This window comes from Eptatretus burgeri, chromosome 6 (genome assembly GCF_056783735.1).
Source record: "Eptatretus burgeri isolate ZD-2024b chromosome 6, Ebu_testis_v1, whole genome shotgun sequence".
NCBI classification, from domain to species: domain Eukaryota; kingdom Metazoa; phylum Chordata; class Myxini; order Myxiniformes; family Myxinidae; genus Eptatretus; species Eptatretus burgeri.
Genome location: NC_140966.1, coordinates 56,580,509 through 56,606,678, shown reverse-complemented (window position 1 = coordinate 56,606,678; position 26,170 = coordinate 56,580,509). Strand labels below are relative to the sequence as shown.

General features: G+C 42.4%; 1 protein-coding gene and 1 long non-coding RNA gene across 4 annotated transcripts in view; one reads left to right on the top strand and one right to left on the bottom strand.

The window, feature by feature from the left end:
• Positions 1 to 11,703, top strand: part of LOC147024840 (mesoderm induction early response protein 3-like) — a 133,475-nt gene extending 121,772 nt beyond the window's left edge. For all 3 annotated transcript variants that reach the window (XM_085885154.1, XM_085885155.1, XM_085885156.1), the window contains one exon: positions 10,167 to 11,703. In XM_085885154.1, coding sequence (XP_085741280.1) covers positions 10,167 to 10,699 — 533 coding nt within the window. In that variant the 3' untranslated portion in view covers positions 10,700 to 11,703. The remainder of the gene's footprint in view (positions 1 to 10,166) is intronic.
• Positions 1 to 25,595, bottom strand: part of LOC147024839 (uncharacterized) — a 127,741-nt gene extending 102,146 nt beyond the window's left edge. Inside the window, exon 1 of the long non-coding RNA XR_015059224.1 lies at positions 25,292 to 25,595. This is a non-coding gene — a long non-coding RNA (uncharacterized LOC147024839). The remainder of the gene's footprint in view (positions 1 to 25,291) is intronic.
• Positions 25,596 to 26,170: the final 575 nt, after the last annotated feature.

Sequence of the window (26,170 nt, the reverse complement as noted above, 5' to 3'; positions counted from 1 at the left end):
CCTTTCCTGTTTGCAATGGTGATGGACAGGTTGATGCACGAGATCAGACTCGAGTTTTCATGGACTATGATGTTCGTGGATGACATCATGATCTGTAGGGAGCAGGCTGAGGCGAGCCTTGAGAGGTCGAGGTGCGCACTGCAGAGAAGGGGAATGATGGTCAATTGGAGTAAGACGGAGTACATGTGCGTAAATGAGAGGGAGGGTGGTGGTGTGGTGCGGTTGCAAGGAGTTGATGTGGGGAAGATGGATGGGTTTAAATACTGTCCAAAGTAACGGAGAGTGTGGGAGAGAAGTGGAAAAGAGAGTGCAGGCAGGATGGAGTGGGTGGAGAAGAGTTGCAGGAGTGATTTGTGACAGAAGGGTAGCTGCAAGAGTTAAGGGGAAAGTATGTCAGACAGTAGTGAGACCAGCGATGTTGCATGGTTTGGAGGTGGTGGCGCTAACCAAAAGAGAGGAAGTGGAGCTGGAGGTGGCAGAGTTAAAGATGCTGCGATTCTCGTTGGGAGTGACGAGGATGGACAGGTTAAGGATTGAGTATATTAGAGGGACTGCGCAGGTAGGACGGTTTGGAGACAAAGTGAGAGGCGAGATTGAGATGGTTTGGACATGTCCACAGGAGGGAAGCGGAGTATATCGGGAGAAGGATGCTGAAGATGGAGCTGCCAGGCAGGAGAAGGGGAAGGCCAAAGAAGAGGTTCATGGATGCGGTGAGGGCGGACATTCGGGTGGTTGAAGTGTCAATGGAAGATGTGGAGGATAGAGCGAAATGGAGACTGTTGATCCGCTGTGGCGACCCCTAACGGGAGCAGCCGAAAGAAGAAGATATATATATACATATATATATATATATATATATATATATATATATATATATATATATATATATATATATATATATATATATATATATATATATATATATATATATATATATATATATATATATATACATATACATACATATACGTATATACACATGTACCTATATACAGTCATGCGCCACTTAACGACGGGGATACGTTCTGAGAAATGCATCGTTAAGCGATGTCATTGTGCGAACATCTTGGAGTGTACTTGCACAAACCTCGATGGTATAGCTAACTATACACCACGGCGATATGGTATAGCCTGTTGCTCCAAGGCTACTAACCTGTACAGCATGTTACTGTACTGAATACTGTTAGCAATTGTAACGCACATCCAAGATAGACGGAAGACGCGTTAGTTTTACCTTTGTGCTGTTCATGACAGCCATGGGTGTTGTTAGCAGCTGCCTAAAATCTCCTCTCGCATCGATTATCAAAAGGTGAATCAATAACGTTTGGATTTTATAAATAATCATTGCATCGATGTTATAATTTACAAATGAAGAATCGAGCACCTGTCAGGTCAGGTCAGGTATGCGAGCATGTGCCAGAACAGCGCGTCGCTGCGTCCACTTTCCGCCGGTACTCCAGGGGCCTCCGTCTGGCCTTCCCACAGGCAGATGCCAGGCCCATCCCCATATCCTTGAGATGCTGGTCAACCTGCTGCAACCACGAGGCACGTGGTCGGCCCATTGGCCTCCTCTACTCACGAGACTCCCTCGCTGAGAGAATCTGGTGAGCAGGATCAGTGTCGGGAAAACGAGCCACATGTCCATACAGCCGCAACTGACGCTCAAGGACCATGCAGGTAACAAATCTCATCCGAGTCTCTCTCAGCAACCGCTCGTTGGACACAAAATCTGACCAGCGATAGCCAAGGAGTCTCCGAAGAGACCTGGTACCGAAGGAATTAAGTCTCCGTCTCAGATCGTTGGTCAGAGTCCAAGTCTCGCATCCATAGAGTAAGTCTGGAAGCACCAGGGACCTGAAGACTCGGACTTTCGTCCTCCCGCACAGGTACCGGCAGCGCCACACCCCATGATCCAGTGAATCCATGACTCCCCAGGCCCGACCCAGACGTCTATTGACCTCTGACTCAGCCAGCAGAGACATGAATATCACTGCCAAGGTAAGTGAATCTCTCCACGACCTCAACATCCTCACCACAAACGGGCACAGACAGGACAGCAGCATCCAAGATGTCATTGAAAGCCTGGATCTTAGTTTTGACCCAAGAAACCCATAATCCCAGCGGCTCCGACTCCTCATTCAGCAACTCGAGGGCCCCCAAAAGGATATCTAAAGTCTCCGCAAAGATGACTGCATCATCTGCGAAATCAAGGTCCGAGATCTTGACATTCCCAAACGATGCACCGCAGGCTTGATATTTCCGACATCCTCCCTAAAATCCAGTCCATACAAGTGCTGAAAAGTGTGGGGGCAAGTACACATCCCCGACGAACTCCAGTAACAACTGGAAATAAGTCAGAGATGGTACCACCACACTTCACAGCACTCTCAGTACCAGAGTAGAGTTCAGACATCAGATCGATCAGTTTTCGTGGCACCCCACGAAGATCAAGAATCCTCCAGAGGAAATCCCGATTCACTGAAAACGCTTTTCAGAGATCAACATAGGCTGCAAGCAGCCCCTGCCGAAACTCTCGACTGCGTTCGGTGAGGACACGAAGAGCAAGGATACGGTCAATCGTTGACCTCTTTGGTGTAAAGCCTGACTGCTCTGGATGCTGGTGCTCAAGCAGACGGTGGCGAACCCTATCAAGAATTATCCGAGCAAAGACCTTTCCCGGCAGTGAGAGCAGCGTCACCCCTCGGTAGTTGTTGCAGTCTTGGCGATCACCCTTCCCTTTCCAGAGAGAGACAACAAGGCCCCTCTTCCAATCAATTGGGATGATGCCTGTGTTCCAGGCAGAGCACAAAACTGCATGCAACGACACGAGTGCAGCATTTACACCAGCCTTGAGAAGTTCAGCATGGATGCCACAGATCCCTGGAGCTTTACCCTGCTTCAACCGGTTCACCGCAGCCCGTGTTTCCACAAGCGAAGATGGACCACAATTGATTGGAGGGTCAGCAACAGGGATTGTAACACCATCAACGTCCAACTCGACAGCTGGTGGATCAGCCTGGTACAACCGCTCAAAGTAACCGGCCCAGCGGGCCTTCACTTCAGACTCCTCTGTTAAGAGCCTACCACTCTCTGCTCTAACTGCAGTGCTCCGAGGGATGGGCTTGGATGAATGCAATGCGCGAATTCCCCTGAAAGCGAGATGAGAATCACCTGTCCACAGGTGATGCTCTACCCCCTCACAGATTCCTCGCACATAGGCCTCCTTGTCCACCCTTAGTGCACGTACAGTTTTACGCCTCAGCTCGCTGAACAGTTCAGCTCTGCCATTCAGCCTGGCCCTGCGACTCTGGTCAATGGTGTCCAGTGTCCCTTGAGAGAGAGAATTCTTCTTTGCCCTGCGGTGAGTTCCAAGACATCCACCGGCAACATCAAGGACGGTGGTCTTGAAGGTAATCCATAACTCTTCAGGACCCCCCAAAGCACCCAGACACCCCAAATGTCCACTCAGCCTGTTCGCAACCTCCTCAGCTACTCTCTCATCCTTGAGCTTGCCAACATCCAGCCTAGGCTGGGATGGTACCATTCTCCAGGATTTAAGGTGCAGCTTTAGAGTTGCTACAACAAGCCGGTGGTCAGTATTGAGGAGCTGAGCACTCCGGTAGACCCTGCAGTTCTGGATCATCCTCCAGCGACTGTCAACGAGGACATGGTCAATCTCCTTTGACACACCACCAGCGTTGGAATACCAAGTCCAGCGATGAGCTTGTGGGCGCTGAAACCATGAACCAGCCACCCTAAGTCCATGACTTCTTGCAAAGTCAAGGAACTTAGTGCTATTCCGACTCATAGTTCCTGACCCATGGGGACCAACACACGTCTCATAACCATCGCTATCAGTTCCAGTCGATGCATTGAAATCCCCCAAGACTCGAAGTGTATCTCGTCTGGGGCACTGATCAACCACAGACTCGAGCGTGGCGTAGAATGTGTCCTTCACGGTGAGGTCACTCGCCTCAGTCGAAGCATAAACAGAGACCAGGGAAATGACACCTAAGGAGTGACGAATCCTTAGTCTCATAATACGCTCGTTGACCAGTGTTACCTCAATTATCATTGGGGTCAGCTTATTGGACACAGCTACAGCAACTCCTTGAGTATGGTAACCATCAGAGCGACCAGACCAATAGTAGGTGTAACCACCCACCATTATCTCACCGCAATCCGGTCTCCGAACCTCAGAGAGTGCTGCAATACCGATGTCCAAACGCTTGAGCTCAGATAACAGAGACAGGTGATCATCCTCTCTTTGGGAAAGGACATTCCAGGCACCCACCCGAAGGGACCGCCTCAGGTTAACCCAAGGAAACCGCCGTCTGGTGGACGACACCTCAGCACCAATCCGACACTCTCTCCCGCAATCTGACCCAGGGAGGTTACCCCGTCGTTTCCCTCCTTTCAAAGATTGGGTGTCCCGAAGGCTTTGCCCCAATCCTGTCATCCAGTTAGCTGCCTTGCGAAGGGAAGCTGCACAGGAGGTACTCCCACGGAGTGGGTTTTCAGATTTTTTTGCGTTTGTGTCACAACCTGACAGTTGTGTGATATATTTTCAGAGCAGTGCAAATGTTTGAACAACATCACAAATTTGTGTTTTAATATTGAATGTAACAACGATTTATTCATAGAATTCTTTAACTCAAAGGTAATTTACTTGCTGGAAGTTAAACGTGAAAAAAACTGGTCAAAGAGGACGAAAATAGGGGTGTTTTGGGATGTTAGATCAACATTTTGTCAGTTTGAATGCTGATTTTCTTGAATCCCGATTTTTCGCGACCCCGGTTTTTTCACGATGACATTTTATGGACCTCAACGATTGCGTTATAACGGGGCCACACTGCAGTTGTTTAGTATCATTAGCAAGTAGTATGTACTGTACATAATTGTTTGTGCTCTACTGTACTTTTATATGACTGGCAGCGCTTCGACGGCGACGACATCACCAGACGATAGGAATTTTTCAGCTCCATTATAATCTTATGGGATCACCGTCGTATATGCGGTCCGTCGTTGACCGAAATGTCATTATGCGGCGCATGACTGTATGTATGTATGTATGTATGTATGTATGTATGTATGTATGTATATATGTATATATGTATATATGTATATATGTATATATATATATATATATATATATATATATATATATATATATATATATATATATATATATATACACACACAGGGGGGGTGCAAAAGTAGGTATACAGTAAGGAATGTACCAGTATATCATGACTGTATATCTACTTTTGCAGCCCCATGTGTATGTATATATATATATATATATATATATATATATATATATATATATATATATATATATATATATATATATATATCCCCCCCCCACCAATTCGGCAAACTCACCTCTTTAACACACATGGCCCGTTTGCCATTATCATGACATTGTTGCGAATTAATTGATAACATTCATTTAATGGCACATGGGATTACACCTGACAGATTATTCCCTGATGCTATCTGAACTATTGTTGTTGTCATCCAATTGTATTCGAAGAGTGTGTTGTTTGACCCATTAAGGTGCTAATGGTTTTTAAATTTGGTAATGGTGAGAATGCATGAGTGATGTGATGCGTGTGTTGATTGGCTGTTCAGCTTTGCCCACCCCCACCTTTAGGTAAAATGGGCATTTTGAGGTAATTTTCATCACTTTTGAGAAAGGTTGGCAGATGCATGTGGCTTGTCACATGGTGTTAACCAAAATGTTGAATAATTCTTTGTTAAATTAAAAGTTGGAGAACTCACCATGGATTATTTTGAAATTTATGTGGTGTTTCTTTAATTTAATTTCTTCTGATGCATTCAGACAACCCAGCCACCAGTTCAGGTGTATGTAACTGCCATGTAATTCTTCCACCCCAAGTCTGGGAGGTTGGTTCAAACCCTGTCCGAGTCATACCAAAGACTTTAAAAATGATGCATGCTGCTTCCTTGAGGCTCACAATTTAAAAGGATAGGGAATGGACAAACAAGGCTGAAAAGGCAATGGCAAACCACCCAGTATAACATTTGCCAATCAACTGCTTTTTTTTACCTCTGAAACCAAAGGTGAAGGAGGTTATGTTTTCACCCCTCTCTGTCTGTGTGCAGGATATCTCAAAAAGTTGTGGACAGATACAGATGAAATTTTGGTGGGCAGGTTGGGTGTGTTACAAGGACGAACAGATTAAATTTTGGTGAAGATCCGGATCCGGATTTGACTACTATAATTTTTCAAGTCATTCTTCACCATTGAAAGATTGGACCAAAAATGATATATAGCAGGATATCTCAAAACATTGTGGACGGATTCGGATGAAACTTGGTGGACACGTTGGTTGTGTGACCACAACAAATAGATTCGATTTTGATGAAGATCTGAATCCAGAACTGGATACGAGAATTATTTAACTCTAAAGTAAATCTTCACCATTAAGAGATTGGGCCAAAAATGATATATTGTCGATCAGGATATCTGAAAAATGTATTGGGCCCGATATGTTCTCGTGGATCAGGCATTGCATGTCAGAGGTATGCGCTCCACCGAGTGCCCTTCTAGTCTGCTGATGCTTTCATTAAGGTTCACAGGGGATCATACCGGTTATTAAAAAAGAGCATTCTAAAGTCGCCTTTCCACATACCGTATGCGTACTATTGTTTCAGCAAATCGTGCAGTACTTCTTCCTTTTGTAAATATGTTATCATGTGACCCCTTTATTAAGGCATCTATTTTGCTTACACAGGGTGGGAAGGTGTAGGGAGGGAAGAAATTGGAAATGTCAACATTGAGTCAAGCAACAGAAGGGAAGATGATCGGAATGGAGGTCTCTTTATTATGCACGTATAGGTCAGGAGTAAATTGAGAAGAAAAAGAGAATATATGATGGTTGGAGAAATAAAGGAGGTGAGGAGTTTTGGAGAGATGGGAAGGAAGATTGGGAGGACATAGGAGCATGGGGATAGAATTAAGGGAAAGAGTAGAGAAAGGAGAGAGAGAGAAAAGAAAAATTGTGCCATGTCAGCTTACAAAATAAATAGATGACTCCAAAAGTAAAGGCCAACAGGGTAGCAGAGTGTCTGAGTGGAGACAGAAGGCACGGGGCATTGAGGGAATGAGGGAAGAGACTTAAATGAGATATATCACTGAGGGGGTGGGGGGGGGGGTCAGAGAGTTTCTCCATGTAGACGCCCCTCAAAATAATTTACAAGATGATGATCCAGTTTGGGAAAAATTAAGTTAAAGTCAGAAAAAACATTTTATAATGTCGAAAAAACATCTTGGGATGGAATCCTCATACTGGATGGTATTCAAAGAATACTAACTCTGCGCAGTCGACGGTTTTGGAGATATAGAGGTGCAATGCTTTTTGGTTTTTCCAAGATGGTGCCTGTTCCACATGACCTATGACATCATGATTATCATTAAAATGTTCTACAGGAGGAGTATGGTGAAAATTTTGTGTCCATCAGACCAACAGTTGCTGAGAAAAAAAAATTCATGATTGCATGTGTTGTACTTGTAGCATTTATGATGTCATAATTAAGGTACCAATGACATCATCATTAACATAACTTATTCCTCAAGGGGAGTACTTGACAATAAACCATGTTTCAATTTTTGCCACTGAGCAGTTTGGGAGATATCGAGGTGTAACGTTTTCTCAAGATGGTGTCCGTACCACATGACCTATGATGTCATTCTGAATAAAATAAAAATCAACAGGCGGAGGCACTCCTCTGGTAAAATTTCATGTCAATCTGACCAACGGTTGCCGAGAAAATGAATTTTTAAAATGCAGGCACGCACACGCGAATGGCTAACCCTGCTTCTCGCTTGGTGAGCACAGGGTAATGTGCAAACAAGGCAGGAATGACACCACAATACAATGCCACAATCCTTTTACAGATTGCTATTACAACATATTTTGAAATTTTTCCATCTCAATCCCACAACAAACAAGGAAAAAAGACAGACAATGTCATTGCCCCCATTGTTTTAGTAGTTTTGCTGGACGGAGTTAAATGGCGAGCCCATATTTATTAACAACTAAAATAGCCACCAGTCTACCTGTCAGCCATCTTTTATCAGATGGCAAAATAAAGTTAGATGCAAGTGTATGCTATCGTTTACTGTGCTTGTGCCACGTTTGAACAAAATCAGATCACGATGTCCGATAAATGATTGGGGACACGTGTAAGTAACAAAATGGCTGTCAGTCGGCCACCTTGGATCTGATCTCAAAATAAAATGACCTGCATATGTAAGCCATCATTCAGTGTGTGTGCGTGTGCGCACACGCCAAGTTTCAACATCGGTAAATGCATGTCCGAGAAATGGTTGAGGACGTGTTCAACATGGGGTTTTTTACAACTAAAATGGCCGCCAGTCGGCCATCTTGGACCTGATCTCAAAACAAAATGACGTGCATATGTAAGCTATTCTTTGTCTGTGTGCCAAGTTTGAACAAGACCGGTAAATTCATGCCCAAGGAATGGTTGAGGACTTGTTTGATACCAGAGGAGGTTTTTTTTGTTTGTTTGTTTGTTTACAACAAAAATGGTCACCAGTATACCAGTTGGCTATCTTTGACCAGATTGCAAAATAAAGTGAGGTGCACGTGTGTGCCATGTACTGTGCTTTTGCCAAGTTTAAAGAAAATCGGACCATGCACGTCTGAGAAATGGTTGGGGACACATTTAAGTAACAAAATGGCCACCAGTTGGTTCTGATCTGGAAAAAAAAATGTGCATATGTTTACCATCATGTGTTGTCTTTGTGCCTAGTACAAATAAAATTGGTCCATACATGTCCGAGATATGGTTACGGACACACACATGCATCCATTACAAAAATCGAGACCAAATCCATAAGCCTTGTACAAATAAAATTGGTCCAAGCTTTAGCCAAAAGTCTCTGTCTTACTTAGTCCAAATGGGGGATAATAAAATAAGCAATCACCCCAACCCACACTACAAATCTACTACTACCTCCAACATAGACGTCTTCATATAATTGTTCCTTTTACCACCTATTACAAAAACGTCAAAAGATGTCATGATGGCAAACAGTAAAAAGATTGTGGTGTCATTCCTTCCTTGTCATTGGCTTCCTACCTTGTTTGCTTGTTTTTTGGGGATTCCATCCCAACAAATTTTTTTTCATTTTTATAAAATGTGTTTTCTGACTTGTGTTTTTGTTTGTTTGATTCATTTATTTTTGTGGATCATTAACTTAACTGCCAGCACCCCAAAGCAGTGGTCCATCAGGGGCGCTAGCACAGGTTTGTATGGCTATTCCCGAGTAATGCAAAGACCCGTTTGGGTTCTCGAGCAACCAAGGTGTATACTGAGTAACTCTGCATAAAAAGTGGGGAAATTAATTTAAGAATAGATAAATATCAGGGTCAGAGGATGAAGATGGAGACTAGCATTAGATGCAAGAAGAAATTAGAGTGGCGAGCATCCCTAGCAGCATGCAAGGACATAGTGTCCAAGACTATCCCAACTCGACTCGATTCCTTTTTCCAACCTACAGCTAGCTACACTGTCTCCATTGTACGGTTAGCATTCGTTCCCATCCTGACAGCAACATCCACCATCAACACACACTCATGTCTTCTGCACCCTATCTGTGCAAATGAATCCCCAAGTGGAATCAACATCTGTATGAAAATACCAGTAAACTGTTTTGGGGACCCCAATTTTTTGGTTATTTGTAATTAGGAACCCAAACAAGCTTTTATTATGTTCATGGAAATAATTAATTGTGGTTGAGTGTTTGATGGTTGTTGTTGTACTGCTGTTTTTTTTTATTATTTGTTATTATTCCTCTTATTGTTATTAATAATAAACCGCTTCAATAGATATTAAACATTGTTTGCAACCAATATGTTGCTATGAGATGTTACTCCTGGGTGTAATTATTGTTTTAAAATTCAAGTTGATAAAGCGATACAAAGCGACTTGCTGTCCATAATCTCCAAGTGTGTGACGATGTGTGTAAGGTCTAATAATTACTGCAGGCTTTGAAAAAGTTGTGAAATTTAATGTTCACAAATATAGAAGCGTGTTGGTAGTTTTCCATCTTGTTTTGAAATCATTAACCCTCTTTCTTTTTATTCTCACACCTCACACATCCCAATGCATAGAAATGGCAGCGGAGGTTCTGGAAAGTCTCTCGGCTTCCGAACTGGCGATATCCTGTCCTGAAGTACTACTGCTGCGTGGATCGAGTCTTGTGGGCCCCGGCACAGGTACCAATGCCGTTCTCTCCCCGTCACCATCACCTGGCCTTGGACCCTTTCTGCCTCCATCTTTGCCCTGGGATTCTGAAGCAAATGGCTGCCTAGCGGCACCAGAGGGTGACCCGCTCACCCCAGACTCAGTTGCTCATAGTACGAGTAGCCTTTGCGGGGAGGATCAGGAAGTTCCAGCAAAGGCCCTCAAGCTGGACTTGGAGGCTCACTACAATGGGGCGGGTGGTGGACCAAGTGCAGCGGTAGCACTCGCCGTGACAGGGTCGAGAGAACTGGGCTCAAATTCACCATCACCCACAGCAAGTTCGTTTCTGACTGGTGCAGGAATGCGATTAGCAGTGAACAATGGAGAAGCAGGATGTTTGCTCTCAGCTCACCTTCTCCACCAATCATCTCCTGTCAGTCCTGAATCGTGTTCACAATAATGTTCCAACCACCTATCATCCACTTTCACTTCATTTCCTCCTCAGTCCCTCTTCCTCTTTGCCCTTTTATCTTGTTATTCCCAATGGAAGAGCCGCTGGCGGCTTAGCTTGCTGGAGGCTAACATGATTGTGGCAGTGGTTGTGGTTTGGAATCGACAGATTGGAACTCATTGGGTATCACCCGAAACTGCAGCCTTGAGAAACCAGTGTTTACATACTCATTGCCGCAGACTGCAGGAAATTGCTCATCCTGAAACTCAATTTTCTAAGCGGCTTGAGACGCTTACTTCTGGAAACATTTTTGCATATCTTGAGTGCGTGTACAAATTTTCACTCATTTGCAAAGAAACTTTCCTTTTCTGTTATTAAAATAATAATAATTATTTTTTGAATGGAAGAATGTGGGGGGGGGGGGCGTGGGTGGGTGGGCAGAATCGAGTAGTTCTGGAGAAATTTGAAATCTTCCTTGCAAAAATCTCTGCAATGTTGTGGTACCAAAATGTTTCGAGTTTTTAAAGACTTGTATGTACGTCACCTGATACACTTTTGAGGCAAACCACTCCACAGCGTGAGAATCTGCAGCCGCCATCCATGCAGTCTGTGCTTCACAGGGCTTGCTTCGCAAACGGAAGTGAGCTGGCTGCTCTCTTGACTACATCTTGAGAATGCATATGTCACAAATCACCAAGGATTTCGAAAGGACTGTTTGTGGTGTGGAGGAATGTTTGAAGAGGGTCGTTGGTAATATCAGAGGAGAACATAGTCAGCATCAAGCTTTAGCCAAAAGCAAATGCTGTTTTGTGGTGATGGGAGCGATATCGTGTTACAATAATGAATGTCACCCTGGCCAAATTGTGAACGTGTGTAGGATTGTGCCTGGAAAATTGTTTATTCTTTGAAAAAAGCTTTTTGTTATAGTATTTCCAGCATTACCAGGGCATTGTTTGCACATGAGATATTCCAAGAGAATATGGTGGGAGCGGAGAGGTGGGTTGCGGCGGGGGGGGGGGGGGAGGGGGGTCCCGGTAATGGTTTTGATATCGATCACTCTTTCTCGGTTTATTTTGCTCATTTCCTATTTGTGTATTTGCCGATCTGTGTCTTTCCCTATGCCTAATTGGATAACCTTTGGACACGACGATGGTTGTGGCCCAGTTGTTCAGAGGTTTTGGGATTGAAGGCTGGAAACTTTGATGATGGACGGTGCCCAACTAGCGGTCCGAATTAATATTGAATTGGGCACTTGACAAGCCGAAGGAATGCAGATATCACCGCCCGTCCGTCTCAGTTTGTCTTTCTTTCATTTGATTTGCATGCTAATGTGCTCTTTCCTCCCAGCCTTCAGCAACTGTATTTTTACAAATGGGTTTTCCTCTGTGGAAAGCAGTTTTGCTGTCACATTTGTATTCATTCATGCTGGTTTTAATAGAAATGAGTGACGGAGAGTTCCTTAATTTATTATGCAAGATGTCTTGTAATAGTTCTAAATTTTTATTTTTATTTTGGTGCTGAGTATCCACGATCGAAGGTGATTTTTGAAGTGGACAAGTGTAGCACTACCCTTTGGTCATCGTTACTGGGTGTAGAGATGTGAAGAGCAGCGGTAATCTTGGAACGCATTTTCGGCCATCGTGATTTAGACACCCGCTACGTCCGAAGTTTGCTTTCCATTTGCAAATGAGCTTTAATACGTCGCTTTTATGGGAATTTTATTCTTTTTATTACCATTTTTGTTTTGTTTTGCCCTTTTATTTTTATTTTTTCCAAAACCAAAGTTTTTACTTTCAGAAATTTTAATCTGATTGTCCTTTTGGCACTTAACTTCGAGTGGTAGTGAAGCTGTACTTTTATTGCAATTCAGAGAAAATATAGCCTCCTCCATTCGTAGTACCATCCTGCCTAAACCGTTTGGCTAAAGGTGTTGGATAAAGAGCACACAGCTTCCTTTTTTTTTTTTTTTAGTGCTGTTACAAACAAGTGAAATGAAGGTATTCATCTTTCGGCGGTGTTGGATGCAGCTAATATGAGAGTTTATTTATCTGCTGAGTGCAATTGAAGTGCAGAAAAGATGTATGGTGCAGCTTGTAGAGAGTTGTTCTATTTTATATTTTAATTTTTTTTTTCCTTTTAAAATGAAAAGTTGGGGATATATGTCACCATCCATCTTCCATGCCGTGTGACTGCTCCGTTCTGCTGCTGGAGATGTTTTTGTTTAGCCTTGGCTGAGCTTAATTTTATTGTCGTCGAGGAAATAACTGGCCATCATTGAAAGTTTTGTACAAATCAGTTTCTTTATCTTTTAGTTTTTAAACGCGTTAAGGGTGGGATCAAGGGTCGGGGTGGTCATTTGAATGGAAATCAGGTACATGGCCCATCGGCCATTGATACGAATCAATATATTCGAACAGAGTGTGACAAAACACGTTTCTGGTCAATCCTATGAACTCATTGGTTCCACGGGAGATGCCACACACACACACCTTCCAGTGGTAGATTGTACAACACTGTCCTTTGTTGACCACTTTTCTGCAGGTTGCTTTTCACTCGTTGAAAACTAATGGATCTGTACATTTTTCTGTACTTTTGACATGTTTTTTGGATAAAAGAGTTTAAATTAATTTTGTTACCTTGCTTTGTTTGACAAATGACGATTACAGTCGTGGAGAATCGTCTAACATTGAAAAGTTTTGTACATTTTATTTTCTACATTCTATCTTTATTTTGTATTTTGTTACATCCGGATAAATGTTATGTATGTGACTGCCCATCTACTTGCTTGGTTTATTTGTACGTGTTTGAAGATTTATTACTTACGAAATCTAAAGATTTCGTAAGTATATTGATGCCTTCCATTTCTGTTTGTTTGTTTGTTTGTTTGTTTGTAGGCACGATAATTCGAGAACGGAAGAAGCTACCAATGTCAAATTACACCACGTGATTCAGGAGGGTGATGGCTAGTGCTGATTAGATTTTGGTCAAAATCGGTCAAAGGTCAAATTCACAGTGAGGTCAAATATTCGATTTTTGATGGTTTGGTACAGATAACTCGAGAACGGAAGAAGCTACCAATGTCAAATTACACCACGTGATTCAGGAAGGTGATGGCTAGTGCTGATTAGATTTTGGTCAAAATCGGTCAAAGGTCAAGGTCTCAGTGAGGTCAAACATCCAAAACATTCTATTTTTGATGGTTTGGTACAGAATCATCGTAGAAGCTTCTGGTTTGCGTTGCTATCTTCTCTCGAGACAGCTTTTATTAGACAAGGTCAGAGGTCAAGTTGACGATTTCGTAAGTACCAGTCTATGACTGCTTGTTTATTCATTCATGCCCCCCACACCTGTACCTTAGGGGTCGAGTTTTATCTGCGGTGAAATACGGGACTTTCAAAATTACTTACGAATGCTAATGAGACCATTTGCACATGCACTGTGTGTGTGTTTTCAGTGACTATGTTCTGCTCGTCGGGCACTTTTAACTTGCAGTTGGCAGTTGCTGGTGCGGAATCTGTAATTGAAGTACTCTTTTAAACATTTTTTTCAAGATGTAGACAAAAGAGTGCCAATTTCGAAATGGTTAACCATAATTGATCTGTTCTTAAACGCAACTTGGACTCAAGGGCATATAGGAATACGAGAAATATCCTGGGAAAAGAGTTCATACCTTTTCCTTTTAGTCGAAGAAAGCGGTGGCAATGGGGACGCACACGCACACACAAACACACACAGTTTTAGCAATATATGCAAAAATCTAGTATTTCTCATGGCCACAGAATGAAACAAAAAGAGGTTATATTTATAATGACACTCTCACCTCCCATCACTCCCCCCTCCCCCTTCTCTCTTTCCTCCCAAACATGATTGTCATCATCTCAAACTTACTTTGTTTAATTGAAAAGCCCCAGATATGACCTTCCCTCACTGACAAGGATGACGAGAGATAGGGTAGAACACGCCGTACACAGGCCTTGCACTGGTTTACGTCCATGGCAGTTTGCAGTCCAGGGAGCTGCAAGATATCAGCTTTTTGGATGAATTGATAAAGTTTCTCCAACTCTTTTGTTGTGCAGAGATATATCCCTTTTTTGCAGGTATGCTTCCGAGTATTTTCAACCTTTCAGAAGCTTTGTGAGCCATTTTAGGTAATCCTCATCTCTTACACAACAATATACTTTGTGTCGCTCCAAACACCGCAGTTTCTGCGCATGTGCACCGAGCATGCTGGGGCAGATTAAGTCATTTTGAAAGTCCCGTATTGAACAAGCAACAGGTTTACGGTGGCAATTAAGTTGCCACCGTAAACCTGTGGCTTCTTCACTCGGTCTTAAATAGTTTTCTTTTCCAGGGCAATATCATTAATGAAGTGATTGCAGTAAACTTTATATTTGTGCAGGCAGTGGTGGGGGTACAGTGAGTGTCGGCAGTGGTGACCGTGTTTGTGGGAGATGAGACTATTAAATATGTGGACATAGCGTCTTCATTCTGCAAGAAGGATCATAGACATAGAATTCTGTGCAGTTTTGAAGGAGCAGGAGTTATGGACATTGAAGGAAGGGAAACTGACATCGCATCGGGTCAAGGTCAGAAGAAGTTGGTTGTGATACACCGATGAGCAAATTATTTTGGGAAAGTTTACTCAGAGGTTTTGAAAAATAGATACAGGATATTGGGTAAGCAGCTGAAAGCAAAGGTTTGTGAGGTCATGTTTTCTGGGATTCTCCCAAGATTAAGAAACAATATAGAAATTATGAGCAGAATGATAGATGTCAACCAATGGCTGAAAGAATGGTGTCGGGAGGAAGGTTTTACATTTAAGAGACAATGGGATTCACTTTGAGGTCAAAGGGAGTGTTTCCAGAATGATTGGTAACATTTTAAATAGAAAGGGGACAGCAAGGTTTGCAGTGGAAATTGAGGAAGGAATTCAGGTCAACAGAGTGTGGGGTAGCTGTAGAGGAAGGAACTGATGTAAATGTGATTAGTAAGGCCAGGCAAGAAAATAGAATTTCAGGAAGGGAAAAGTTAAATATATTCGAGACCAATGACAGGAGTTTAAATAATAAGGTGGAAGAGCTTAAAGCCAAAGTAGATAGCATGGAGTACAATTTTGTTGCAGTGAGTGAGACATGGATTAAGGAGAGTAACTGGAGGGCAGGATTAGAAGGGTACAAGGTGTATCGGTGTGATAGAAAGGAGAGAATAGGAGGAGGAGCAATCTGGGTAAAGGACAGCATTGCATCAAAAGAAAGGGGTGACATTCAGGAAGGAATAAATGTTGAGGATTCTGTATGGGTAGAGATTAGAGATTGTAAAAACAATAAGATACTGGTAAGATGCTTTTATAAGGCTCCGGGTGTGAAGGAAGAGGGAGGAGGAGTACATGAAGAATTCAAAAGGCCATGTGGTGAGGGAAGAGTATTGATTATGGGGGATTTTAATGCTTTTTAACCCAGTTTGTGGATAAGCCCACGAGGGGGAGTGCAGTGTTATACCTCATTTTAAATAATGATCCCAATATGGTGGAGGAGGTGGATGTAGGGGAGAATTTAGGAGCAAGTGACCATAACATCATGTGCACAAAGATTCTGTTAAGGGTTAGAGTTCAGGATGGTAGGGTAAGGCTATTAGATTTCAGGAAGGCAAACCTTGAGGGTATGAGGATGGAGCTTGATGATGTAGATTGGGAGAAGCTAACAATAGGACAATCATCATCAGAGAAATGGAAACCTTTCAAGGACCAAATGTGTGGAGTGCAGAGCGAGTACATTCCAACGAGGTGTAAAACTAGAAACAGAAAGAGACCAGGGTGGTTGAGCAGTGAGATAAGGAACGCCATTAAGGAGAAGCAGAGGCATTTATTACGTTTAAAATAACAGGACTGGAGTTCGACTTGCATAATTAATTATCGGAGTAAACAGTGGCAAGTTAAGAAAATAACTCAGCAAGCCAAAAGAGAGTACGAGAAGGACATGGCTAACAATATTAAAAATAATAGCAAGGCATTCTTTAAGTATATCAGGGGGAAAGAACAGGTTGGGATCAGTGTGGGCCCAATGAGGAATGTCACCAGGAGAGTGTTTAGTGATGAAAGTGAGATGGCAGACTTATTAAACAGGTATTTTGCTTCAAAGTTTACACAGGAAGAGTCAGGAGAATTGCCAATAGCTGAGAGTATCTATCAAGACGGTGTATATCTGAACTTTAAGAAGGCATTTGATAAGGTACCAAATAGGAGGTTATTAGCCATGGTGAAGGCTTGTGGTGTGGCTGGATAGGTAGCTAATTGGATTGCAAACTGGCTTCATGATCAGAAGCAAAGAGTGTGTGAGTGGGAGGATGTCTTCCTGGGAGGATACAAGTCGTGGGGTACCTTTGGGATCAGTACGAGGACCATTATTATTCCTTATTTACGTCAACGATTTTGACAGTGGGGTGAAGAGTAGGCTTTTCAAAATTTGCAGATGACACAAAGCTTGGAGGATTGGACACCGGGAAGTGATCAGATGCAGGAAAGTATTGATACTTGCATCGATTTGGCAAAAGACGCAGTGATGCAATTTCACCTGAGTAAATGTAAGGTGTTGGGGATGGTTAAGAATAATGAAAATAGAGATTACAGGATGCAAGGGGTAATTTTGGAGCGTGTCACACAAGAGAAGGATCTGGGGGTGGTAATTGATACGGGAGGGAGGTAAGCAGGCAAAAATAAGTTACAGAATCATCTAAATAAGGTCGGACTCATTTTCCTTGATAAAAGTAATCTAAAAATGTTGGCTGCTCTTGGAGCACCCTTATTCTGGACATTCCCATCTGTCTGTCTGTGAAACTTTGGTCAAGCCTAGGGGCTAAACCACTCAACCGATTCCAATGAAATTTGGTAGGTCGGACCAATATTTCTGGGAATTGTGTGCTTTCGAATATGGGACCCCGGGCCATAGCAACGGCCCTTTAAAGTGGTCAAAAAAATTGAAGAAAAAGAATAATCGAAAAATCGAAGCTTAGAGTTCTGTGCGCAATCTATCCAGCTCCCTTCATGCCAATTTGCAGCCCCAACAAAAAATATTTGTAGGAGGAGATAGGTTTTGGGCGAGTACATGTCGAACACTTCAGAAACGGTTAATTGCGAATATCTCTAAGAGAAAGTCTGATTTTGATGAAACTTGAGTGAAATGTGTACAATGTGGCTTGCATGTACACAAAAATGAATGGTTGCTATGCACACCTCCGTAGCTTAGCAACAGCTAAAATACTTTATCGTACATCGTACACTTATTGTGGACTGTACAAAAACATCAAAACCTCCGAAACTGGACCTCCAAGGGACCTGTTTTTTTGTGCCCAAGGAGAATGTCTTACAGCATCATATAAAAAAAATAAAATCTTTAGCGGATAGATAAATGGAATTACCAGGGCTGCCATTTGTTAGAGTCTCTTTGGAAACATGCCTGAAATTTCACAAGGTGGGTTTCTGGGCGCAAACTAAGAGGGCTCTGATAATCATATTTATTGTGCTAAATTGATTGATAGCATGTACAGTGGGGAGAACAAGTATTTGATACACTGCCGATTTTGCAGGTTTTCCCACTTACAAAGCATGTAGAGGTCTGTAATTTTTATCACAGGTGCACTTCAACTGTGAAAGACAGAATCTAAAACAAAAATCCTGAAAATCACATTGTATGATTTTTAAATAATTAATTTGCATTTTATTGCATGAAATAAGTATTTGATCACCTACCAACCAGTAAGAATTCCGGCTCTCACAAACCTGTTAGTTTTGTCTTTAAGAAGCCCTCCCATTCTCCACTCATTACCTGTATTAACTGCACCTGTTTGAACTCGTTATCTGCATAAAAGACAGCTGTCCACACTCAATCAATCAGATTTCAACCTCTCCACAATGGGCAAGACCAGAGAGCTGTCTAAAGACATCAGGGACAAAATTGTAGACTTGCACAAGGCTGGGATGGGCTACAGGACAATAGGCAAGCAGCTTGGTGAGAAGGCAACAACTGTTGGTGCAATTATTAGAAAATGGAAGAAGTTCAAGATAACAGTCAATCTCCCTTGGTCTGGGGCTCCATGCAAGAACTCACCTCGTGGAGCCTCAATGATCATGAGAAAGGTGAGGGATCAGCCCAGAACGACACGGCAGGATCTGGTCAATGACCTGAAGAGAGCCGGGACCACAGTATCAAAGAAAACCATAAGTAACACACTACGCCGTCATGGATTAAAATCCTGCAGCGCACGCAAGGTCCCTCTGCTCAAGCCAGCGCATGCATGTCCAGGCCCGTCTGAAGTTTGCCAATGACCATCTGGATGATCCCGAGGAGGAATGGGAGAAGGTCATGTGGTCTGATAAGACCAAAATAGAGCTTTTTGGTTTAAACTCCACTCGCCGTGTTTGGAGGAAGAAGAAGGATGAGTACAACTCCAAGAACACCATCCCAACCGTGAAGCATGGAGGTGGAAACATCATTCTTTGGGGATGCTTTTCTGCAAAGGGGACAGGACGACTGCACCGTATTGAGGGGAGGATGGTTGGGGCCATGTATTGTGAGATCTTGGCCAACAACCTCCTTCCCTCAACAAGAGCATTGAAGATGGGGCGTGGCTGGGTCTTCCAGCATGACACCGACCCGAAACACACAGCCAGGGCAACTAAGGAGTGGCTCCGTAAGAAGCATCTCAAGGTCCTGGAGTGGCCTCGCCAGTCTCCAGACCTGAACCCAATAGAAAATTTTGGAGTGAGCTGAAAGTCTGTGTTGCCCAGCGACAGCCCTGAAACCTGAAGGATCTGGAGAAGATCTGTATGGAGGAGTGGGCCAAAATCCCTGCTGCAGTCTGTGCAAACCTGGTTAAGAACTATAGGAAACGTCTGATCTCTGTAATTGCAAACAAAGGTTTCTGTACCAAATATTAAGTTCTGTTTTTCTGATGTATCAAATACTTATTTCATGCAATAAAATGCAAATTAATTATTTAAAAATCATACAATGTGATTTTCAGGATTTTTGTTTTAGATTCTGTCTTTCACAGTTTAAGCCTGGTGTTGGCGCAATGGTTAGGCCAGCAGCTTGGGATCCAAAAGGTCCTGAGTTCAAGCCCCGTTGGGCCACTGAATTAATACACCAGGGGGTTGACTCAGCCTGTCATCCTTCCGAGGTCGGCGAAATGAGTACCAGTGTACTGGGCCGGTGTATACCCCGGTTAAAATAGGTGTACCATATCCCTGTGTCGTAAGAGGCGACCAGGGTTGCGTCAGGAAGGGCATCCGGCGTAAAACATGTGCCAAATCACGATGCGGATCATACGGATGATCCGCTGTGGCGACCCCTAATGGGAGCAGCCGAAAGAAGAAGAAGAAGATTCCGTCTTTCACAGTTGAAGTGTACCTATGATAAAAATTAGACCTCTACGTGCTTTGTAAGTGGGAAAACCTGCAAAATCGGCAGTGTATCAAATACTTGTTCTCCCCACTGTACATGAATATCGGCTAGTCGCGTCGGCCAGCTTTCCATCTAGAGCGAGCAGCCATGTTGCCTCCCGGCTTGTTGCAATATTAGTTTATGTTTTAAAAACATTTTTTTTCAAAATTGGATCTGGAAAACCACCCGAGTTAGATTTATCTATGCGGAGTTTACTGCATTTTTTGCCACATTTATGTCAAACTCGACGTCTATTTGAATTCACATGTAAGATCTTATTTATGTCCCAATTTTTCAACATATAAAATGTTCACATATCTCATATATTGTCACGGCCCTGGCGGTTTGGTTAATTGCCCCGACCCAATTGTGGTGGACAGGCGGACTCGGCCGGATCACCGAGCGGTTTTTCTTTGAGGCAAACATGTGATCATCAGAGAATATGGCCCATGCGAGAGGCGAATGGGCGGCAAAAGTACGTACATGACAGAAGCACAGAACAAGGGGTTTTATCTCAAACCCACGACAAATAGACAACACAAGCAAGTTCGAATAAACACAAGGGTTTAATGAAAATAAATCAAACAAGTCTGGAGACGGCGATGGTTCACGAGCAATGTACACGGTTCGCCTTTTTTATTTTTTAGACCTTCGAGGGGACGCCACGGGCAAACTTGCGGGAATCGGGAAAAACGTAAATGATGAAAGTTGTAGTGCTCGAAGAGCACTACTTGCATACCAATTTTCATTCGAAACAGTTGAAAACCCTAGGAGCTCGAAGCTCAATTTATTGATTTTTTTTGACATTTTCTAAGTTCGTGACCTTGTGACGAAAATGAAAAAAAAATCGAGCTCCGTGGGACTATGCAGGTGCCATTGGGCTAACCAAATACCGAAACCCCTGCCAGATTCGACAAACCCCCTCGGAGAAGATTAACTTGAAATCGGCTACCCCCTAAAAACACATTTTTTGGGCGTGCCTCCGCCCATAATGGGCGCAGCACACCCATTCTCAGGAAAACACAATTAGATCATGATATAAATCTCCCACCCAAATTTTATCAGGATTGGATCAAAACCCACGGAGCTATGCTCGGGACAGACAGACAGACAGACACACACCCATAACTAATATAGTGGTCACTTACCAACACATTCACACCAAATTGAAACCAACACGGTAATTACGGTCGCAATAGCAAATATAACCGAAACCAACACGTTTATTCTACATGCAAGAACGGTCGTGACGGACACAAGAACGGACAATCCCGAAATCGAACGGTGGGGAATGGAAGCAACATCGGTTATTTCCGTCACGAAACGGAGGAGACCGAAGCGAAAGCGATTAATTCCGGTTACCATAATGTGGAAAACATTGCGGCTTGAAAAGTTCTTGAAGTTATGGTAAGTTAACTTTAACGTAGTCTGCCTTGAATATATCATGTCTGTTAATGAAAACCCGTTTGTGGTATGGGATATTATACAAGCAGCGATAAATGCGCCCTCTTGACTTAATGTGTGGCTGACATTTCGTGAAATTCGTGCCCCCGTGCTGCAGCGATCAGTGATGAATGATCGTTTATATTTGCAAGAGGTACAATTTGATAGTAATAATAAATTGCAAATTCCAATAAAATAACAAAGTTAATATGAAGTAAAAACTGTAAAAAAAAAAAAAGATCCCATACACGATCCCTTATGTTGAACTGGGCATACACAACTAGCGATCTTTCACTCGGGGGCTCGAAATACAGGCAAACCAAACATCATCATCACAACAAAATTCGGTTTAATAAATTGTTAAAACTACATCAGGTACTACCCACTATATATTATCTATATTACATTTATGTTTGAGGCACAAGCACTAAAAATTTACATACCGTAACAGGTCGTTCTACTGCATCCGCCATCTTGTTCGCACTACAGTAACCGGAATGAACCGCTTTTGTTTCGCTCTCGGACGTTTCGCGACGGAAATAACCAATCTTGCTTCCGTTCCCCACCAATCTATTTCGGGATTGACCGTTCTTGTTTCCGTCACGACCGTTCTTGTGTGTAGAATAAACATGTTGGTTTCCATTATATCTGCTATTGCGACCGTAATTACTGTTGGTTTCAATTTCGGCTGCTTTTTCATCAATTTTAGCTGTTTTTGTAACAAGAATGACGGATTTTCATTCCGTCTGACAACGTTGGCGTCCGTTTGTTAGGGGGGCCTGTAAACAGGGGACTCCAAATATGTTTATACCATGTCTGTATTTGACCCCAGTGAGGCCCCAGAGCCCCCCAAAGTTTAAAAATCACCCATTTTTGACATGTAAAATGAAAACTAAAGAAGATAGAGCTATAGTGATCGCACATTCTGGTGGATATTTTAACGTTCTACAAGTTCGCCATTACATTAATAAGTAAATGTGTAGTTATTGGACTTTTTTGGGGACTTGAAAATTTGTCCAGCCTCGATTTGTCCAATGTGAAGTTTCTTTCTTTATCATGTATTGCTATCGGCTTTACAAACCGTAGCGAGACCCCATTGTAGACTCGGTGCAAATTGAAGTCATATGATCGGATGCACGCCTTGAAGCCCGGGATTACTGGTTTACCAGTTTTAATTATTATTGTTGTTGTAAGAATGTAATTTGTTTATTGTTGGCTTGTAAATGCAAAAATGTAGGAAAAGGTCACAGGGGGCAATTACATACTGGGGAAAATTGGCCTTAATCTCTATCTAATTAACACAGCACCACTCCCTGTATGGTAACAAGTAACACTTGAGCTCAGTTTCCCTACTTAATTTACATTGTGATGCCTCCTACATGTCCACAGACCAAGCAACTCTATACAATCCTAACTTTGCTCTGAAATTCCTCCAACGAGCCCCACAACTGTAACAATATAAAGCCCTTTCTAACCACTGATTGACTGACTGACTCACTGGCTGTTATTAAAGATTGGTACCTTCCGGGTAGCATAGAAAACTGAAATTTTGCGTGCCCATGGACATCAACGCTGATACACCATGAGAAAATCACAGAACCGACGGAAGACGTCCGTAAATGAAAATATAAATTAATAAATGAAGAAAATCAAATGCAGCTGAGCAATATGAGAGAAGAGGGAAACACGGTTTGTATGCTCACACGATTTGTAAGCACGTCCCACTATTAATAATATACATTTGCAATAAGTATATAAATTGTGTGGTTTATTAATGTGGTGCGTTGTAATGGGCACTCGTTTCTAAGTTTTTTTTGTTGTTTTTTTAAAGTCCTTTGCCGTTATTTGGTATTTGTATGGCACTGATGATTAATACATAACTATGACATCTGTCATATAACCCAAAATGTTACCCTTGTTGATTATAAAGCACTTTAAAAAACGATGGAATGCAAAGTAATTTCTCCTTTAATCACGTGTTAAACTTTAACAGTTAATGTTGAAACTGACACGTGTTTAATTCGAACAGGGTATATGTATATATGTATATATATATATATATATATATATATATATATATATATATATATATATATATATATATATATACATACATACATATTTAATTTCTACATTAACTGGTTTTAATAACAAGGCCTATACTAGTCGATAACATTCTTAAATATTAATATATCAGCTTATCCTTTAGTTACATTATTAAAAGGGAAACGACAGAGTACAGACTGAAGTTAATGTTAAGATTAAGATATGATGAGTGATGCGATAAAACAATGTAGCTATAAATTTTACTATTTGCGTCTTGCTTGTGTTTAACAATGTGAATGATTGGGGGAAAAAAATTCCCGACGTCGACATCGAGTTTTTATGTCATCACAGTGTCGTGGCGACATTGCTGAGAACAAGTGGTCACATTAACTTCAACGATGTAAATAATAAATGACATGCAGTAGCTGGGACGTTTGGACCAACATTTGCACAGCACAATGAACTGTGTCTGCATGAGTACATGCTTTCGGGCTCGGAGGTTGTTGTTTTTATAAGCTCCATTTCCATTATTTGTTATACCGCATCATTGCTGTTGCTATCAGTATATATTAAATAACTAAACATTATTAAGCTTCGAAAGAGTAATCAAGAATTTTACATAAGGTGGTGTGAAAGACTGTGGTTTTAAATGGTGGTTCGTGATGTGTGATTGCCAATGATTTATTTATAAGGGGCTGTTCAAACATTCATTAAGGCTATTTTTTGATAAAATCTGACATCCCCTCACTGCCAGTCTAACACAACACTGGTTAGTACAGTATATGTCGATGCTCCTCTGTGAGCTTTGGAGCAATATTTAAAATACTGTTATGTGTTATGGTTTTGGAAAACTTACCACAGGGGGAGAGCATAGATGGATGGACACGTCAGTGACCCGAGGATTTGTCATTTTATTCGTCTTGGTATCGGTAGTCCTTGGTCCTTTGTCAAAGGGCTGTTTTGGGGGCATGCGTTGGCTCGGCTGTATTTGTCCTGTGTGATTTCCCCCCCAACCTCTCTTACTTTCAATCTTTCCTCATTCACACCATCGTTCGGTTCAATCCCTCTGTTACTTTCAATCTTTATTCCTTCATTCCATCGTTCTGTTCAATCCCTCTATTACTTTCAATCCATATTCCTTCACACCATCTTTTTGTTCAATCCCTGTGTTACTTTCAATATTTATTCCTTCAATCCATCGTTCAGTTCAATCCCTCGGTTACTTTCAATTTTTATTCCTTCACACTATCATGCTGTTCAATCCGGTACTTTCAATCTTTATTCCTTCACTCCATCGTTCGGTTCAATCCCTGTGTTACTATCAATTTTTATTCCTTCACACCATCGTTCGGTTAAATCCCTCGGTTGCTTTAAATTTTTATTCCTTCACACCATCGTTCTGTTCAATCCCCCTATTACTTTCAATCCATATTCCTTCACACCATCTTTCTGTTCAATCACTGTGTTACTTTCAATTTTTATTCCTTCATTCCATCGTTCGGTTCAATCCCTCAGTTACTTTCAATTTTTATTCCTTCACACCATCGTTCTGTTCAATCCGTGTTACTTTCAATCATCCTCCATTACCACATAGGCCCATTTCAACGGTCCACCAATAATCTCCCCTCCATCAAACATCATTTCACCAATCCCTCCTTTACCAAATCGGTCTTACCTTCAATCCTGCGGCCGTTCGGTCATCCCTCGGTTGTGCGGGCTTCCTTTCCGTGTTCTCTCCATCCGCGCATTGCTTGGTAACCCACCGGGTGCTCTCGCATGAACGTTCTTGGGGCTTGTCGTGTCCTGCTCAGTGTGGCACTTCTCATGGCTTTGATACAACGCAAAGCAGTGCGACTCGGCGTTTTCCGCGTGAAGGAGAAGGCTCTCGTTGCGGCTTTGGGCGCGTAAAAGACGGGGTGGGGGCTTCGTTGAAAGTTACCTCAGAATGGTGTGGAAATTTCCACAAGTGACGTCATGCCACCGCCCAGATCGGCTGCGGACCAATGGGAAGGGGAGAAGGTTTGTGGGAGGAGGGTGAAAAAACTGAGGTGAAGAAGAAGCCTCATGGTGAAGAGAATAATTCATGAAGAAGAATCGCGAGTGGGGGGAACGGCAGATGAGCGGATGGTGCTTCGAGGTTCTTCCGGTATTTGGTATTATCTTGATTTGTCATTGGGAGGTAAGGGTCAAATTTCACTCTTGGTGATCCCTATGAGGTGTGATTAAATGGAGCGGAACGAGAGACGGCGACTGGGTGTGTCCTCCCCGATGGGTTCGATCTTCCAGAGGATCGGGCACGAAGGAGGGTTAAGTTAACCCTGTGGCCTGTTGAAGAAAGCAGTGATGAGTAGGAGGTGTGTGAAGGAGTTGAGGCTCAAGATGAGCCGGATGATAAATTCCCAATTATAATGTCGACGTTGGAAGGATCCAAGCCGTTGATTTTCGGAAACCCGATAAAATTGGGAGATAACACTGATTTACAAAAAAAATTCTGAGGCAAGCATGTGAATAGGTGTTTGTGACTAATTTTAACATGCTGAATTGAAATTTCTAA